Here is a 19904-nt window from a genome sequence, read left to right as displayed (position 1 = left end):
TTCTTAAGAAGTACAATAGTACTTCTCGAATCAACCTCGTAGAACTTTCGGGCATAGCTCGTTGGGAGTGGCGGTGTGACAAGCACAGACTATATAATTCCAATTTTCAATTGACAAAGAAGGTTTTCAGTAAACATGAAAAGAGATGCTTTGTGTAAAGATATGTTAGCTTCGCGCAGCATACTAAACGTTTATATTGATTGCCCGGGAATGAAGGGGGAGTTGGTGTGGGGATATACTGCCCAGAGTTATTCATAAGGCAGGCTTTTAAGCTGCTAGACCACTGCAATATAGTACAAGCAGCAGAGGTTTCTGCTATTGAGAGCGCCGCGGAGCTAGCCTCTAATAGCATCAGCAGGCAACTCCACAGTTAACATATACATATATGTATGTGGAAAGTCAGGCAGTAGTCTAGGCAGTAACCTCGTTACGCATATCAGCCAGTTGTAGGTGGGAAAGCAGGACAGCAAAAGGGAGTGTCGCCAGATACAAGCGACTTCATTTTTACTCCGCGACAAATCACGCATAGAGAAAACTGAGATAGTGGACGAGGTTTCCAAGGGTGGTGTACGGCACAGCCCCAAGGATGGCTATTCCTTATGGATTTCGTAATGGCACCTCACGGATTATCGCTAGTTTATACTTGTCTCTTTAGCGTACCAGATTAAACAACGGCATTATGAAGATAGATACATATGTATGTATGTAAAGATAGTTAAGCACTTAATACACATATGCTCTTAGAAGAACATACAACATATTAATTTCATTTGATCCATCTGACTATTTAGAGCATTCTGTGTTAGACATACATACATACATAAATACATATATACTTTGCTCATCATAATGCATTGAAATTTAAGTATAAATAGCTCTGCGACATACATACATATGTATAACTATGTACAAACAGCCTTAGCACTTCCTACTTTTTTTGGAAGGGTTTCATGAATAGTACCATGTTGTAAGCTTTCAAAAGTTACCTAATTAATTAATTATACTTCACGACAGGGATTTTCTTTATACAATTTGTTTTTTTTTTATATGCGTTTATTTTATTCCACTTAAAAGAGCACATATCATCACAATACAACTGCTGCATACTTTCAGGCCGAAATCAAGCGCACAGAGTGTCGTATTAGTTTGAGCAATATACATATCGATGAAGTTTGCGCAAACATATTATATTCGTTTTGTAGGAAATGAACACGTTTTTCTCTGTTCATTATTTGATACCAGAATATCACTTAGTTTATCAAAAGCAATTTATTTAGGTTTGAAATAATATTTAATCAAATTGTAAATTGCAGGACTTTACGCATATTCAGAAGGCTATGCCAGTATGACACTTTCAAAAAAAATTTTTTTAATGCTTTTTCGATAGTTTATATATTGAAAAATATCCTGTGAAATCGGCAAGGTCGTATCTTGAATAGTTTTTGAATGGCAGCGTTCTAAAGAGCGACTGCTCGGAAGTGCAAACATTTCAATAAAATAAAAAAAAATCAATAAAAATACCGCAAGACTTTTTTGGACAACCCATTATAGATGTAAGTGAAACTTTAAACGCGTTTTTCTCGAAACAACATTTTTCAAAATTGCTGGCATCATAGCTCAACGAGAAATTAACCGATTGACTTCAAATTAAAACTGAGTGTTTTTGAATACATTTACTATACAATGACCTACGATCATTCTGATTGGTTGAAAATTGTCAATTTGACATTAAAACAACGACCATTTTTTACCCAAAAAAACGATTTTTTTTTCAAATTTATGTCATTTTGTTAATTTTTGAAATTTTTAAAAGATCGTGGGTCATTGTATAGGAAATATCTTTAAGTTTAAAAAACTTTTCAAATTTTTTTGTTGGGATTCTTTTTTTTTTGGCACCTCCGAAGACAGCCCATAATTCCGTTATTTTTCAACATTTTTCTATAAAAAAAATTTTTAAATATAGCTGACAATATACCTTATTACGTTCAAAGAAATTCGAAATATCCAAAGCGTACTTTCTCTTAAAAAAATTCACGAAATTCGCCTAATTTTTCATGCATCACACTGGTATAACCCCTTCATGCTTAGGCCAATTGAAAGTTCCTAAAAATGCACACCATTGATAATTTATTATTGGAGTAAAGAAAAAAAACTATTATATTTTCTTTCTTTTAATTCAATCTTCGGAATCATATTTTTCTCTACAGACTTCGAACGTACCAAGAACTCGTGCTATCATAATAATACGAAATAATGAAGAGTTTTGATAAAGTGCATTCGTTTTCAAGCTTACATAAATTTTTCGCAATATATTATGTTGTAGAGATCCTACGTAATTTACTAAATAATGTTACTGTAAAGCTACCGTTAAAATGTTAAGGGGGTATTCTAGTCTAGAATTTGACAAAATCGATTTTTTTTTTGCATATTCTTAAAGACTGGACCCTTTAAGAATATATTCCAGAAAGGAATTTTTAAAATTCCTATTATTTACCGACTTATAGCTATTAGCGAAATTTAAGTACAGACTGCCTGCAGTTAGACTCAAATCTTTAATCGCGTTTTTCTCGAAACTACTATTTTCAACACTTCTGACATGATTTCTCAAGTTCTAATGAACCGATTAACTTGAAATTTGGTGTGGACCTTCTTTATATATCTTTCTATGGTTGGAACTAGGATTATTAAAAAATTTTGATTTTTACTATTTTTAAAAAATTTTGATCTTTGCCAAAAAACGGGCAAAAAATTCAAACAATCGCCATTTACTGAAATTTTTTTTATTTATCCTAGTTCAGACGATAGCGGCATTTTTACTGATTACAAATTTTTTTTTTTTTCAGATGACCCAAAGTGTTGGAATCGTGTTAGGAAGGGCGCACCCTTATTTTCAACCCCCGCCACGCCACCACGCTGCAATTAATCAAATTATCACAAACATTTTTTTTTATTATTTTTGTATTCTTAAAATATCAATAAATATCTGATAAAAAATTGGATGGTAAAAATGTTCTTAGTTTTTTTTTTATTGGACTTTAAAAAATTCCGTTAAATCGCATTTCTAGACTAGAATACCCCCTTAAGTGGTGCAATAGTAAACTTCGTCGCCTGATCCAAAAAATGCAGTTTACGTTCTAATACTAACTGAGCCAAATGCTTTGATTGAGCACGAATAAAATAATTTTCAGTATACCACCAATTAAATAATGTTTCTACGGCTCTAAAGTGAACTTTAAGTCAGACAATTTCAATTTTTCTTAGGGGGGTATTCTGGTCTAGACGCATGAATTTTAGGCATTTTTTAAACTAAGATTAAAAAAATGAAAACCATTTTTACTATCCATTTTTTTTAAATGTTTTTTATTGACAATTTAATAATATAAAAAAAAACATTGCAAGAAAAAAACAAAATCCGTCGAGATACGGGCTGGTGGAGTGGGGGCTTCAAAAAAACGGTGCGTCCTGGTTGACGTGATTTCAACCCTTGTAGAGGTCTAAAGCACAAAAAACAAGAATATTCTTCATAAGGATGTCGTTATCGGGTTGACCATTTTCAAAAAAATAAAAATAAATAAATAACAAAATGGCGTCGACTTGAAAAAAAAATTTCTTTTTTACCCGATTTTTTCGACTTTTTCGATTTTTTTAAAAATACTTCAAATCAAATTTTTTAGAAATCCAAAGCAGACACGATAGATCAATGAATAAAGAAGATATATATCAAATTTCAAAGTAATCGGTTAAGTAGGACTTGAGATATCATGTCAACCACCTCAAAAGAATTAGTTTCGAGAATAACGCGTTTAAAGTTTAGGAGACAATTCTAGTGAAAACGAACGCCACGTCACAAAACCGGCTGTATCTCCGAAAATAAGTCGAATTTTGAAAAATCATTCCAAGGTCGTATTTTTTAAAGTCTAAACTTTCTCAAAATGCAAAAAAAAATAGATTTTTTCAAAATCCTTGACCGGAAGACCACCTTAAATCCTTTGGGAGATTATTACGCCATTCGTGTCGAGCTGCTCATCTGTTTTAATATTTGTCACAGAAGTTTTCAACAAAATGAAGATGGAATCTGAATACCGGATTTTACTTAGATTTTTCTGTTCTAAAGGTATACGTAGTTATACTGGGTGTCGCGTATTCCAACATAATTGCCCTAAAACGTTATCTCATTCAGCCAAAATCCAAGGTGCCACAAAAGCTAATCGAGTTCTCCAACAGGAAAACTGAATTTCAATTTGTCTCCAATAAAATTTATATACCCGCTAAAAAGTGTCATTTTGAGTCACCCATGTATGTTATATGAAAAAAAGAAACTTATTGAGCCAAATAACGAAATAGTTCTTTATAATTAAATTAAATTGTTAATGAAATGTTAATTGTTAATGTTACGTGGAACTTAGTTCTCTTTAATCTACTTTTTATTGAAATATTTGGTTTTTCGTTTTGTATATACATATGTACATTTGAAAGGAGCTTTTTAGTGCGGTACTATAACACTATTGGCCGTATGCTTCGATTTTCATGTTCTCTTAAAAGTACAATCTTTCAAAAAAGCTGAAATTATCTGCTGATCATCTCAAGTTATATTTTGGTATATTCAATTATTCCATACTATTCATGATCGTTTTGAGCATCATATTCCTCACTCTAAACAACTTCATAATGGGTTGTCAAAAAAGTCTTGCGGTATTTTTATTGAATTTTTTTCTTTTATTGAAATTGAAATACATTTTTGGTGACTCATGCCCAGCTCTTGACCGATGCTACGGCTGCTACTATGCCGGTCTCTTTTGACCAATTCAGCGATTTTATCGCAATTTTCGACGACAGGCCTTCCGGAGCGTGGCGCATCTTCGACCACCTCCACACCAGAACGAAAACGTTGAAACCATCGTTGTGCGGTGGAAATGGAAACTGTATTGGATTGGAAACTGCACAAATTTTATTGGCGGCTTGAGATGCATTTTTGCCTTAATCGTAGTAGTACTCGTACTGTAAAATATGCCGTATTTTCTCTTTATTTTGCTCCATATTTGCGACAATATAACTCACGAACGACTTAAAAGAAACGGCAATCAATCAAACACGTGTTAGCGCGTGAAATGAGCTTTCCAAAAAGGTATAGCATGACACGACGCGACGAATAAAACTAGAACTACGCGCTTTCAGCGCCAACTAGCGAAAATACCGCAAGACTTTATATTTATAACCCTACACAATTATGTAAAGATCTACACACTCGATAGTAGTCAAGTAGTTCCATGTATTTCCTAACAAAAGATACAGGTTTCTGTTTGTTGATTACCTATGCTAATAAAGAAGATGGATAGCAAAACTATGAAACGTTTTTCGAACCTTTTCAAGATGCATTGTTGTAACATCAGTATTTGCCAAATTTTCGCTTGGCCGTATCAAAGCCAATATTTCCACTCCAAAGTTGTACACCCAACCAGAGTTCTTCTTTACTTCATGAGATTAAGTGTAGTCAAAATTTTTAAAACAAAATCAAGTTTTCCTTTCTTTTGTAATAAATCCGCCAATTACTTTTCGAGTTATTCGATAATTAAAAGGTCCTAAGGCCGTTCGGGTGAAACTATAAATGCGTGTTCCTCAAAACTACGTTTTTAAACTGGTTTTAATGTAATTTTTACAAGTTACTGAAAATGAAAACCAGTTTTTTTATTTATATTCTTTATAAACGATAAACCCTTGAGAGTCCCGCAAGAAGCTTCGCTTGGAACTGGATCAACACAAACAACTAGTTTTCATAAATTATAAATAACATTTTCTTTACAATTTCTGTCAAATGAAGTCGAAATCTTATAAAATGGTGCTCTGTTTCTCTTCTTCTTCTTTACTGACGTAGACAACACTTGCGCGTTTATAGCCGAGTTAACAACGCCGCGCCAGTTGTTCCTTCTTTACGCTATAGGCACCAATTCGTGATACCAAGTGCAGCCGGAGAAGGACCCTAATCCACCTGAACTCTTCAACGGAGTAGAGTAGTTTTCTACGATCTAGCCGTCGCAGCCGCTGTCCTTTGATTCGCTGAACTATGTCAATGTCGCCGCATATCACGTACAGCTCATCGTTCCATCGACTGCGGTATTTGCCGTTGCCAAAGTCCGACTCCCCAGATAACGTCATCGTCCATGAGTTTGCGCCATATAGCGGGACGGGAATGTTGAGGGGCTTGTAGTGTATGGTCTTTGATCGTCGAGAGAGGACTTTACTTTTTAATTATCTACACAGCACAAAGTAGGACCTATTGGCAAGAGTGATTCTGCGTTGGATTTTAAGACTGACATTGTTGTTGTGTTAATGCTAAAGATTGACGCAATTAAGTATCTACGATTTCAAAGTTATGACTGCCAACAGTGACGTGTGAGTCAAGTCGCGAATTCGATGACTGTATGTTTGATGACAGGAGATATTTCGTCTTGTTCTTGTTCACTACCAGACCCTTTTGCTTCGCTTCCTTATCCATTCTGGAGAAAGCAGAACTAAAACCGCGGTTGTTTAGGCCAACGATATCAATATCATCGGTGTATGCCAGCAGCGGTACAGTCTTTTAGAAGATTATACCTTCTCTATTTAGCTCTGCAGCTAGTATTATTTTTTTCTACTTTTCTACTTGAAGAAGCCACACGATAGTGTCCTTGTCTGAAACCTCGCTTGGTATCGAACGGCTTTGAGGAGAACTTTCCGATCCTGACACAGCTTTTACTGTTGCTCAACGTCAGCTTATACAGCCGATACCAAGTTCAGACAAAGCGGCGAAAAGGAACTCGTACTTTCGAAGTCGGCTTTACAATCGGCGAGGAGGTGCTGGTCTTACTTTAATAGTCTATAGTAGTTTAAGGAGGCTTATTTCACGATAATTGGCGCATTTCCAAATTTGTACTCCTTTATAAGGCCGCTGTAGTAAATTTCAGAAGGACCTACTCGTCTTCGTCCCTATCCCGTTCATCGTATTTCTTGGTTATGTCAACCTTTACTTTTACGAGGACATAAAACAGCTGGGCATCGGCACCTTCCCTTAAATCATAGTGTAGGTGAGTAATATAAAGCTTTGTTCACATTTATATAGCGAGCCGTTTGTTTCAAGACCGTCACATCTCTAGTAAACAGACTCTGCAATTAGACTTCGGCGAACCCTTAAACTGAATATGTCGGAGTAGCTCCTTTAGCCCCCCATACTCCACACGCGTTGGATGCGGTACACAAGTGTATAACCCTATGAAGCATGCTTACTTATTTACAAAAAAAAATATTAAAATTTTAAATTCTTTTCGTGTTCCTGAAATAGATCATAATGAAAATATATTTGCGATTCAACTGCTGGACAATAATTTTAACGTAGAAGAAAAAAATCACTCGCTAAACCTTCCCTTTCGATTCAATTCGGTTAGATTAGAGATCGCACGTGGACTGATAAATGTAGTCTATTGTGAAGCCAATGGCATCGGCAAAACGCTTAGTAGCCAATACAAATTTGCAAAGGCGCTTAGCTTCTACACCCGCCAGTTCGGTAGGATGTCGGCAGGTATGAGCCCCCAATGCTGGATTGCTTCCACCGCATCTTCTTCCAAGCAACTTCTGCATAAGACGTCCGGTAAGATTCCCAATCTCACAGCATGTATGCCAATAGGGCAGTGGCCTGTTAAGAGCCCCACTACTAATGAGAGACTAGCCTTACTGAGGGCAAAGGGATCGCTAGATCTCCTGCGAACTATCTTGGGCCAAAAGGCTTTTGCGACTGCGCAAGTACCAATGCTGACCCAGCGTTGGCCAAGCATCCGCGAGGCCCATCTATCTAGTAGTAGAACACAAGAGGATGCAGGAGCACCGACCCGTTCCCATTCTACCGATAACGATTCTAGGGTGCCTTTCCTTGCTAGCTCATCAGCTTTGCAATTACCTGCGATTCCGCTAAGGCCCAGCACCCATACCAGTCTTATAATAAATACTCTCGCTGTCAGAGATAGTGACGCCAGACACTCTTCGACCAACCCTGAACGCACTGTAAATGAGTTCAAGGCTAGTATCGCCGCTCTGCTATCTGAGTGAATGGTCACTTCTCTGAAGGTGGAGACTCTCCGGAGCAGCAAATCTGCTGCTACCTTGATGGCTGCAACCTCAGCCTGGAAGACACTGCAATAGTCGGGTAGTCTGAAACTGGAGTTGATAGAGAGCTCCCGACAGTAAACCCTTCCACCAACCTTCCCCTCAAGCTTTGACCCATCCCTAAAGAAGCTTACTGCCCCTCTCCTCCAACGGCTTCTTCCCACCCATAACTCCCTCGTCGGTATATGGGCAGAGAAGGAGCCGCCGGAGTTCGATATTGCGCCTCCATGGTCCAGATGATCCGGTATGCAATTAAAGTTTGTGAGGATATCCGAGTGTTCAGATACTCGTTTTTTTAGGAACCAAGATTCCCTAAGTCTAATAGCCACCTTCGCGGCAATACACCTTCCGGCTCCATAGCCAGAGGACCACTTTTGGTGAGAGACCCCATCTCTTGCCAATCTTATCCAGCTTCTTATCCAAGATGAGCCCTAAATATTTCTCTGTATTTGATACAACGCTTAGATATCCCTGGGTCAACTCGTACACGATGCTAAGAAACTTTCTCTTGACCATGAGTGCTACATCGTTTGCATAGGCAATCCCGCGACAGCCAAGCTCTTCGAGTTTTTTGAGCAGGTCGTTGACGACTAGGATCCATAGAAGAGGAGAATTTGCAGCGCGCGCGCTGCCCTATTCTGTTTCGATCACTCTTTCGCACAGAAGATTTAGAATGAGAGGCTTGAGGTTCGATTCAACCCCAAGACCGTCTGGAGCTATTAAGACTGCCTCCGGCAGGACATTGTTGAAAGCTCAATCAATATCAAGGAAGGACCCAACAGCGAAGTCTTTAGTCTCAATGACTTCTTTAAGCCACGATACGACAGTATGCAGGGCAGTGTCTACTGACCTGCCTTTACGATAAGCATGTTGCGCTCCTGATAGATAGTCTGTCGGAATGCGCCTCCTTATATACCAGTCCATCAGTCTCTCCAAAGTTTTAAGCAAAAAGGAGAAGAGGCTGATGGACCCGAAATCCTTGCCCGTAACGTGGGAGTCCTTGCCAGCCTTCGGGATGAACGTAACTCCGACTCGTCTACAGTTCGATTCAATTAATGTATAATAATATAATAGGTTGTCAAAAAATTCTTGCGGTATTTTCGCTAGTTGGCGCTGAAAGCGCGTAGTTCTAGTTTTATTCGTCGCATCGGGTCATGCTATACCTTTTGGGAAAGCTCATTTCACGCGCTAACACGTGTTTGATTGATTGTCGTTGCTTTTAAGTCGTTCGTGAGTTATAGCGTCGCAAACATGGAGCAAAATAAAGAGAAAATACGGCATATGTTACAGTACTACTACGATAAAGGCAAAAATGCATCTCAAGCCGCCAATAAAATTTGTGCAGTTTATGGACCCGATACAGTTTCCATTTCCACCGCACAACGATGGTTTCAACGATTTCCTTTTGGTGTAGAGGTGGTCGAAGATGCGCCACACTCCGGAAGGCCTGTCGTCGAAAATTGCGATAAAATCGCTGAATTGGTCGAAAGAGACCGGCATAGTAGCAGCCGTAGTTTCGGTCAAGAGCTGGGCATGAGTCATCGAAAATTCATTTCAATTTCAATAAAAAAAAATTTCAATAAAAATACCGTAAGACTTTTTTACAACCCATTATTTAATTATTTTTTTTCTTATTTAATGCCATTAAATATTCCTCCTCAATTTCTCATAATAAAGTCTAAGGCAAGTAATGTTTTGAGTAGTAAAGCTCCAAATATTTAATTTGTATACAAAAAAGCAAATATTTTGTACGTTTCCACTACACTGTGCGCCATAAGTCATTGACACGGAAAGCTCTAGTTCGCTGGTCCGCTGTTATTTGGCGTCACTTTTGCTTTCGACGATTAAGTTTTGATACCCGCAATTCGGCGCGCGCCCTTCGTCGTGCCGCCGATTGGCATTTACTTTGTTATGATGTGCGAATTAAACAAAATGCTAGGAAACGCAAGCGCTATCATAGCGGTAATTGCGACTTGCGCTGTCTTTTGTTTTTACCACTGCAAATATGAGCTAATGATTAGATCATAACCGGGGCAGTGCTGAAGCGCATGGCTTGTGCTTTAATGAGCGCTCCTTGTCGGCTTCTTTCATTTGTACAGGTTTTGTAATGTCTACATTATTATCTTTTTATTACTTTTGTTGCATGAAAATTGACATAATTGTTGCTGTAAGACATTTTAATTAAGGAATACTTTTACGACAAGCAATTAAATGTAGTGCAGTGGATTTCACACACAATTCCGATTGCATGCGACAACACTTGAGGTAACAACTGTTTAGTGTAGGCGTGTGCTTTTCAAGATTATTTTTTTCTAAGGAAACACCCAAATTTAATAATATAAATTAATTTTATTTAGCACATTTTTCTTTTTAAAAATATGGTAACATCTTAAATAAAAATATCTTTTACAACAAAATGATTGTCAAACATAATTTATAATGAGCGTATTTTGTACATACATATATGTAAGTATGTATATATGAATATGCATGTACTTCGAAGTGAAATGAAGGCGTGAGGTGATTTGGGCGGCAAGCAATGTACTGACCTTTAAATGTCGCCAAGCACTTGTTTCTGCAATGAAAGCTGCTCAGCTGCTTCGCCTCTCTGCTTTAGTGGACTAGAATAAATATGCCTAATCTAAAGTGCGTTTACAACAGCATTAGAAAGCATATTTATGCATTTTCTTAAGAAACTATACTTTGGTGGCGCCTACGACAGACGCTCATTTTCGTTTGTACCAACCACTGCCGCCGCCGCTGCCGGAGGCCGCCCAACCACCGCTGCCGGACGATTGCCAACCTCCACCACCGCTTGCTGGCGCATAGTTGTAGCCACCACCACCGCCGCTACCGGCACTTGCATCTCCATGCGAGCCGGCTGCTGCGGCAATAACAGCAGTATCGAGATGACCGCCACTACCGCCATAACCACCACCGCTGCTGTAGCTACTGCCACCGTCATAACCGCCACCGCCATAGCCACCACCACCACCACTGCTGTGTGAGTCGCTAGCAGCTGCTACGGCAGCTATATTAGCGATGGAATGTGAGTCCCCACCGCTGCTGTAGCCACCTCCACTGCTATAACTGCCGCTGCTTCCATGTGAAGATGAACTGGCCGCAGCTGCGGCTGCAGCTATGTGCGCGTCATCATGACCGCCTCCGCTACCGCCATATCCGCCACCGCCATAACCACCACCGCCGCTGCTGTGTGAGCCACTAGATGCTGCTGCTATGGCTGCGATTTTCGCCAAATGCGAGTCACCGCCACTGCTGCCACCATGACCACCGCCGTAGCTGTAGCCACCGCCGCCGCCGCCGCCATGTCCACCATGACCGCCGGCGCTGTAACCACTGCCAGATTCTTTGATAATTGCATAGGTATCTACTTGAGCACCACCGCCGCCATGTCCACCTGCACTATAACCGCCACCGTAGCCGCCGCTGCCACCACCGCCGTGTCCCCCATGACCACCAGCGTCCGAGATGATAAGCGTATGTGCTTCAGCGCCGCCACCATGACCACCGCCGTGACCACCACCATAACCGCCACCGTATCCACCGCCATGTCCACCACCACCACCGCCGTGTCCACCAGCGTCTGAGATAATAAGTGTATGGCTTTCAGCGCTACCTCCGTGTCCACCTGCACTATAACCGCCGCCGTATCCGCCACCATGACCACCGCCGTAGCCGCCACCGCCGCCACCGCCACCATGACCATGACCGCCAGCATCCAAAATAATAGTCTCATGATGACCACCACCTCCACCGCCGAATCCGCCGCCATGTCCATGATCATGACCACCACCATGTCCGTGATCGTGACCGCCACCGTGTCCGCCACTTATAAAACCACCGCCCAACAAGCCGCCAGTCAATGGGCCAATGATATCGCCACCACCATGCCCATGACCACCGCCACCGTAGCCGCCGCCGCCATGTCCGCCACCATGTACACCGCCATCAATAATCACAGTTTCATGACCACCAAACCCTCCACCGCCATGTCCACCCCCATGACCATGGTCGCCATGATCCTCGGCCAGATGGATGCGAATGTGCACGTGTTCCTTGCCGAAGGTGGGCTTGCCATGTACAACGGCACCGGCGCACAGCAGAACGCTCAACTGCAATAGTTTGTTGAAAAAGGAAGAAGTAAACAAATTAGTAACGTATCCACAAATGTAACTGTAATCCACAAATAGCACAAAACACTAATATCGAATACGCACTATGAACCACTTGGCCATTTCGTCTGCTGGAAAAATCAAAATCACGCTTTCTTGTAACTACGCCAGGAGCTGCAGACCGTCTGTGTGCCTCGTTTCCGGTCTGTGAAATCGTTGAATGTTAAACTGCAAATGATACGCTAACTGACACAGTGCAGCGTTTTATACACCACATTTGGCTATTATGTAAGTCTGCCAGCCAGCAGCCAACAATATTCAGCTGTAAACACATGGCCGCTTAAGCGCTCAGTCACCACGCGCGCGACAGCAAGGCAGTCCAGAGACCAAGCTAACGCTAGCATGCACACAATCCAGCAAATACAATACCAAAAAATCGTGGAGAGGCGCACTAATGCGACAAAAAATCGCACACAAACACTCAACTAAAATATGGCATAATAAAAACGAACGAACCAACGCCGGCGCCGGCGCAGCACAAAATCTTCCCTAGAGCGACCAAGCCGCCGCAGCAGCCAATACCTAGCTACCAGCTGATGGTTCCTACTAGTTACTAGTCGGCAATTTACAGGTACTTTCTGCTTGCCAGCTGCTTTAGCTGCAGCATGTTGCAAGGCTTACACGTAATAGCTTTGGCGCGGTGACCTTTGCGCGCGTCGCAGCGCGCTTTATTGCTCTCTCCTTTGGCGCACTTCGCATGGCATGGTAAGCGCGCGCCGCCCGGACGCCAGCCACACAGCAGCGTCAGTTTGGCACGCCAGCACTTCCGTGGCGCGCCTGAAATACAGTTTGAACGTGCAACATTGTCAAAAAATATATAGGAAATGCAGAGGAAACGACAGTGTAAGCTTAAGGCCAACCTCATAGCCGGTGCACACATATATGAATTAGGTTTGTGGGTATAAGCGGGCATTAAGCGCATTTAAGGGAATAACAAATATTTGCTCAATATTCACCGCTCAAGGGTCGGAAATTTTCTGTCAAATTAAAAACATTTTTTTTTTCGTTCGTTTGGTATTTCTTTGCTTTAGCAGTGTAGTGAGAGACCGGCGGAAGCGTTTTCTCATTTACATACATTACAAAGCATAATCTCAAAACATGTAATCATTAGCTACAACAAAAACAACCATAAGTAAAACTTGATAATCGTCAAGATGACTGCGGAATAGCCACATAAAGAGTCTTTACATTGATGTTTGCTAACGGAAAGATAACAAAAAAGTTATAAAACTGCAACTTTTCAAAATAAACCGAAATAACTAAATGACATTACAACAATAAAAATATACCTTTCAAAAGCCGATATACCACATACCAATGACGACTCAACTTCATCATCATTCGCATTACTGCACACACACGTATTACTACACACATATTCGTACGTTTATTATGAAGCACACGACCAGCAACAAGTGCGTTCATCAGCCAACAACAGCTGAGACACCGTTGCCATACTCTTTCACTGCTTTCTTATGTTTTGGTATTCGTGCGGCGGCCGCCTGTTCGTTAATCTTTAGTCTGCTGTTATTGCCTTTTGACTAATATTAACATCCACTGGTTAGATATGAAGTGATCATTGTTGTCTTGTTGTTGCTTTTATTGCGAAATTATGCGTTACGGCTGACACTAGTTCAATATGTTAATAGTTGTTGCTTCGTCAAACCTGAATTAGTGAGTGTGTTACTTAATTGGAGTCAAACATTAAAGCATGAGGAAAAGCGACTGTGGCAAATGGATTTAATAGAGCAGAGAGCGGTGTCGCTCTTGCATACGACTTTCTGAGCATAATTGTTATAAAGTATATGAATTTAAACAAAATTACTTCAAAATTTTAGATCACAGCTTGGATTCACATCACTGTTGAATTACTGAACAGAGTCAACAGGATGCTTTCTGATATTTCTGGTAGAATAGTGAAAAAAGTTGTTCCATCCAATACGCTCTATTGTCGCGCGGTCGGGTCAATCAGATTCCACATATAAAAGTGTAAAGATGTTCTTCAAATCTGACACGATGGTACTCGTAGACTAACGCATGTATTCAAATTTAATTGTTACTTCACAGTAACATTATTTAGCAAATTACGTTCGATTGTTTACGTTATTATTGGAACTGCAAAAAATTTATGTAAAGCCCAAAAAATGTAGATTAGGTTAGTTTTGGGCCGGAAGGTTTGCCCTAATCGATGGATCTCATTTGGACAATGTTCGTCTTTTGGGTTACTAATAAACCCGTGAAATGGGATTTCCAAGGAGCTGATAACCTTTTGAGCTAACCACACATTTGTTAAGGGGGTTAATAACAATCCAATTCACTTTCCCAAAGTATATCTACCGAGGTACACCTTCGGCAAAGATCTTCCAACAAAATATTTGGTCGCACTGCGTGTAAACCTAATGGACACCTACAATTGCGGCGAGATTTACTTTGCTGAGAACAACTAGTTCATAGAACTACTCATTGTTAACACTGGGCCACAGGAATCTCGCAGTCGCACAAGTTCTAGTTGTTGACCAGCGCTTGCCAGCAGGCTCGTTAGCTTTGCAGTTTCCAACGATTCCGCTATGACCGGTCAGCTCTACAAGTCTAATATGGATGGATTACTAAGGAACTAGTTTTGCGCGTCGTTATCGGCGTCGAATGAAGGTGCCGCTCTTCATATACCAAGCTTCCTTAAGTCTAAAGCAGCCTTTGCCGCAAAGCACCTACCAACTTTGTCTGCCAGCAGGCGCAAAAACCCGTTTTTATACTCTTGCAACCTGTTGCCATAGAGTATAATAGTTGAGTTCACTTAAAACTAATCGAGATGGATATGGAGTTATATAAATATAAATGAAAAGGGAGACGAGGAAAGTTTAAATTTGGGTGACTGTCTGTCCGTCCGTCCGTCCGTGTAAGCTGCAACTTAAGTAAAAATCGAGTTATTTTGATGAAACCTGGTATGCGGATTTTTTAGTACAAAAACATTACGAGTTCATGAACGTAATCGGACGACTGCCACACCCTCAAAACGCCATTAACCGGAAATCTATAAAGTGCCATAACTAAACATTTAATTAAGATAAAAAACTGTAAACTGAAAATCAAGGAGCAATTAATATAACGGAATACAATTTTGCACTAATAATTCTTCTAAAATATGCCACCTTCTGACCAAAAATTGCTCAAATCCAACTAAAACAGTTCCGAATATGAGGACCCCAATATCTATAGTTGAATGTTGACCGAAAATTTCGGGCAACGCATGGGATATACATACATACATTCGGAAGGAATCCTTTCCTGACAATGATAATTCTGTTTAACAAGAATATGTTGAATCGGTACAACACTTCCCTGAGCCCCCATATGGCTTATATAAAGATTTTTGAACTTCCGAGTGTCTTTAGACGGCATATATCGGCCACTATGTGAAATACGAGTATTTCAATGAAAATTACAGAAAGTGTTTTACTCATAGCAGATAATCTTTGATGGTGATATCTGGGGTACCTTAATGAGTTTCAGGGAATATTTAATTAGTAAAAGTTTGCAGTATTGGCAAAAATAAATAAAACCTTATGCCGAATATATCAATGTATGAGTTAGATATGTATAGTATATGTATATATAAAATTCCTTAGATTCCGCTTTGCACCTTAAGGTGTTTCCGGGCTTTGATTCTGGCAAGTTGCACTTTCTTACTTGTTTATTCTGTTTCAGACAGCCCGAGTTCCGAATATCATCGTTGCCCACAGACTTATTTATAAGACTGATTCCAGATTGGACCAGTGTCCGTCATTTTCTATCAGTATATCAACATGAAATTTTTACAAATGCACTAAAATATATATTTATTAAAACCTAATGGACTGAAAATCTATTCCCTTTTCCTTTACTCCCATAACAAATTGTCGAAGTTAGACCGTTTCCATTTCATTGTTTTAGGACTTAAGGACTACTGTATGCTAAAATAAATTCCGCCAAGATAGCTTAAAGATACAGAAAAGTACAATCTGCAATTCAATGGAAAACTATTAAAAATATTATTTTTTTTATTATAACCGCTATTTATTTTGGGGTCTGCAAAAATACTTTTCTAGGCACTCAACATACCAGCAGCTTGGAAAATATTTTCTTAATTTATTTAAAGGAATTTTCAAATTCCAGGAAAAAAGAGAAGATTTTTTTTTTTTATTTTTTAGAATCTAAAGTAAAAGTCTTCTACTTTTTGCAAAGAGTGTTCTTATATTACTGTTCTTGGAAAAAAATTTGTTATCTCTGCAACCATAAAACGGATCCATAAATGCCTAATTTTAAAAAATACTAATTTTCTAGTATTTGTCACAACTTTTTCGTTCTCTATTGAATGTTATAACAAAACAAAAACTAATCTTCCAATACATCACGAATATTTTATAAAAAATATAATAACATTTTGGAAAATTTATATGTATAAAGCTTGTCGAACATTACCGGTTAAAATAGAAACAAGAAAAACGTTAACTTTTGTTATCATAATACCCTCAACAGGTGAATTTCTTTTAGTAACTATAGGTATAACTATTTCTCAAAATTAATAGGCTAACGGTCTAAGGGAAAATCGATCACTTTGAATATCAGTCAAATAAAAAAATCAAATATATAATTAGGTCTGAACAACAAGAGGATCAAGCTGTCATATTATTTTTGTTCAGTATTGTTTGGCATTTCATCATGGAAAGACTTACACCTCAACAACATTTACAAATCGTTCAACTTTATTACGAAAATTCACGTTCTGTAAAGAATCCGTTTCGCTTAACGTATGGTAAACATAATCGGACTACTGGGCTATCCGCAATACTCTCACCCATTTTGAGACCTAGCGTTCATTATTGAACAATATTCGAACGAATAGACCACGTCCAGCACGCAGTGAAGTAAATATAGCAGCCGTAGCTGAAAGTGTACATGATGATCGTGGAACGTCGATCAGCGCCATTCCCACAAACTCGGATTGATGTATGTATGGCAGACTTGGCGCATTTTATTTATGTCGAGATCTTAAATTGAAAGAGTACAAAATACAGCTTGTGTAAGAAGCTGGTCGACTTCCCAAGCGACATCGCTTCTCTCTTTGGGCTCTTGAAAAGTTCCAAGAAGCGTTCCATATTCCTTCAAAAATGATGCCGGTGAGAACGTTATCGCCCCATCATAACCGACTATTTGTTGCCTGAAATAGAAGTTCGTGATTTCGGCGACATTTGGTTTCCACAAGAAGAAGCCACTTTCCACACATTGCATCAATCAATGGATTTATTGAGAGAACACTTCGGTGAGCAGATAATTTCACGCTTTGGATCGGTCGATTGGCCACCAAGATCGTGTGACATCTCACCGTTGTTCTTTTTCCTTTGGCGATATGTAAAGTCTAAAGTCTATACAGACAATGTCGCTTCTATTTGGGCCTTGGAACAAAACCTCACGCCTGTCATTCGCCGAAATGATCGAACGAGTCTTCCAAAATTGTACTCAATGGATGGACCATCTGAGACGTAGCCGCGGCCAACATTTGAAAAAGATAATCTTAGAAAAAATAAATGCCAAAGTATGTTCTTTAGAATGATAATAAACATTCCCCCTTAAATTTGAAGCTTTTGTGTGTTTTTTCTTAAAAAAAAAATAGGATAGCAAAATGGATCACCCTTTAATAGTAAATATGTTTTGAGAGACATTTTCAGCGCCATCTACTTAGCACATTTTTGGTCTTTATAGTTTAAATGATGTGATTAATGATTGATAAAATTTCAAAAATACTTACTTCGTCCCAAGCGCCACGCCTCATCTGGTTTTTTATAGGAAAATTGTATTTCTGCGAATAATATGAAATTCAAATATGAATCAAATGAAATAAGGAATATGATTTTTTTTTGTAATTTATGGAGGCTAATAGCACATATAGACTATAAGTATTTATATAGTGAATATGAAATATTAAATTTTCATCGAAGTTTGTAGTATCCTGAAGAAACGTCGGATACACTCTAAAGTTTATATTTAAATGATCAGCGTGACGAGCTAAGTAGTTTTAACCGTTCCTGACTATCCGACCATCTATGTATATATACGCCCTTCAATATTTGAAATATCGCTCTGAAAATTTGTCATTTGTCGGAACCGATATCGAACCACTATAACATATAACAGCCACACAAACTAAACAATCGAACTCGAGTCCTTGTAAGAATACTTTTTTATTTGACAAGGCATCTTCAAAAAATTTGGCATGCATCTCCGAAGAAATCGTTCAGATCGGAACACTATAGCACACAACTGCCATACAAACTGCCTATCTAACTCAAGTCCACACATATTTGAAAAACTTAGTTTTTTGACATTCACACTTATCTTTGGAATTCCTCAGAATGTCATCAATACCGCATAGATCGTTTTTAAACAATTTTGTGGCATCACCGTTTCAGCTATTTTTTACACACAACGTTTTTATGGTAATCCCGTTATTTAACTAATTAATTAAAAAGCAAATTTCATTTTTCTTTGTATCACTTTCGCATTCTCTGCCGCTTTTGCTTTCTAAACTGCAGTGTTATTATTTTGTTTGGCTCGGCACTCATTAAAAACCTCATCAGCGCATCATGGGCGAGGTCATGGTCGCATTTGTGCTTAATTAAAAGTTGTGTTGGGTGCCGCTAAGAGCATGGCGCTGCTGCACGCTGCTGGCTCGCGGCCCCATTTTCTGGAGTATGCATGAATTTTGTTTTTCATTATGCTTCGCGGTGTTTCTCACCTGAATTTCTACGGCTGACTACTACTCCTACTGAAGTTTTATCGCGGGTTTTACTCTCCTCTCTCTCTCAACGCTACAGTTAGTCGGTGATCTGCTGAACTCCCTTGTTAGCGCTACTTTAAGCCATTCACACATTGTATATACTATACATACAAACCTATAGGTATGAAGGCTTATGCAGATGAGTGTACCGTTGTTAAAGTGAATGAAGATTAGTTGAGTTCATTGATTTTATCGGAAAGCCAGCTCCCTGCCAGTGCTACATTTCATCGGGTTTTGTTTTGTAGCACTAATTGTTGTTTTGTTGTAAACTGCGGCCGTAAACCGTATCCGCCTTTGATGAAATGTGTTAACAAAAGTTATTTTGTAATAATTATCTTATTTTCTTGTTGACCCAAAAATCGATTTTCGTTTGAACACTTGAACGTGAGTATGTATTTTGAGCAAGTTATTTAATTATACCAAATACATACAGCCACACTCATAGGTATGTACATATATACATAAACGCAGACACCTAGGTAAGTGGATAAACTATAAATCTGCATAAATTATATCATCGTGTTTATGGGTCAAACGTGAATATGCAAAATTGCTTATGTGAAATTATCGAAAAAGGAAATCAAGAAATGACAGAGAGGAATTTTTATTGAAGTTCATTTACCGTAACTGGTGTAGGCTAACAACACCGCTAAATCAATATGTTGTCTAAAAATAACAATTTTCCTTTTTTTTTGGCGCTGAATTGAGCTCAGTCAGTTTTGAAGCTCGGAGAGAAAAATTAGTTCCAAAAACAAAAACAAAAT

The 19904-nt window shown here is 39.1% G+C and overlaps 1 protein-coding gene across 1 annotated transcript; it reads right to left on the bottom strand.

Annotated features, from left to right (window-relative positions):
* Nucleotides 1–10526: 10526 nt before the first annotated feature.
* LOC120775459 (glycine-rich cell wall structural protein-like) lies at nt 10527–12479 on the bottom strand. Its single transcript, XM_040105643.1, has 2 exons — nt 12372–12479; nt 10527–12266 (listed from the first exon to the last, which is right to left on the bottom strand). Exons 1-2 carry the CDS (start codon nt 12387–12389, stop codon nt 10860–10862), a joined length of 1425 nt encoding a protein of 474 aa, XP_039961577.1. The 5' UTR covers nt 12390–12479; the 3' UTR covers nt 10527–10859.
* Nucleotides 12480–19904: the final 7425 nt, after the last annotated feature.

Source organism: Bactrocera tryoni, chromosome 4 (assembly GCF_016617805.1).
Source record: "Bactrocera tryoni isolate S06 chromosome 4, CSIRO_BtryS06_freeze2, whole genome shotgun sequence".
NCBI lineage: Eukaryota > Metazoa > Arthropoda > Insecta > Diptera > Tephritidae > Bactrocera > Bactrocera tryoni.
The sequence above is the reverse complement of the archived record's forward strand: the minus strand, read 5'-3'. Positions and strand labels throughout refer to the sequence as shown.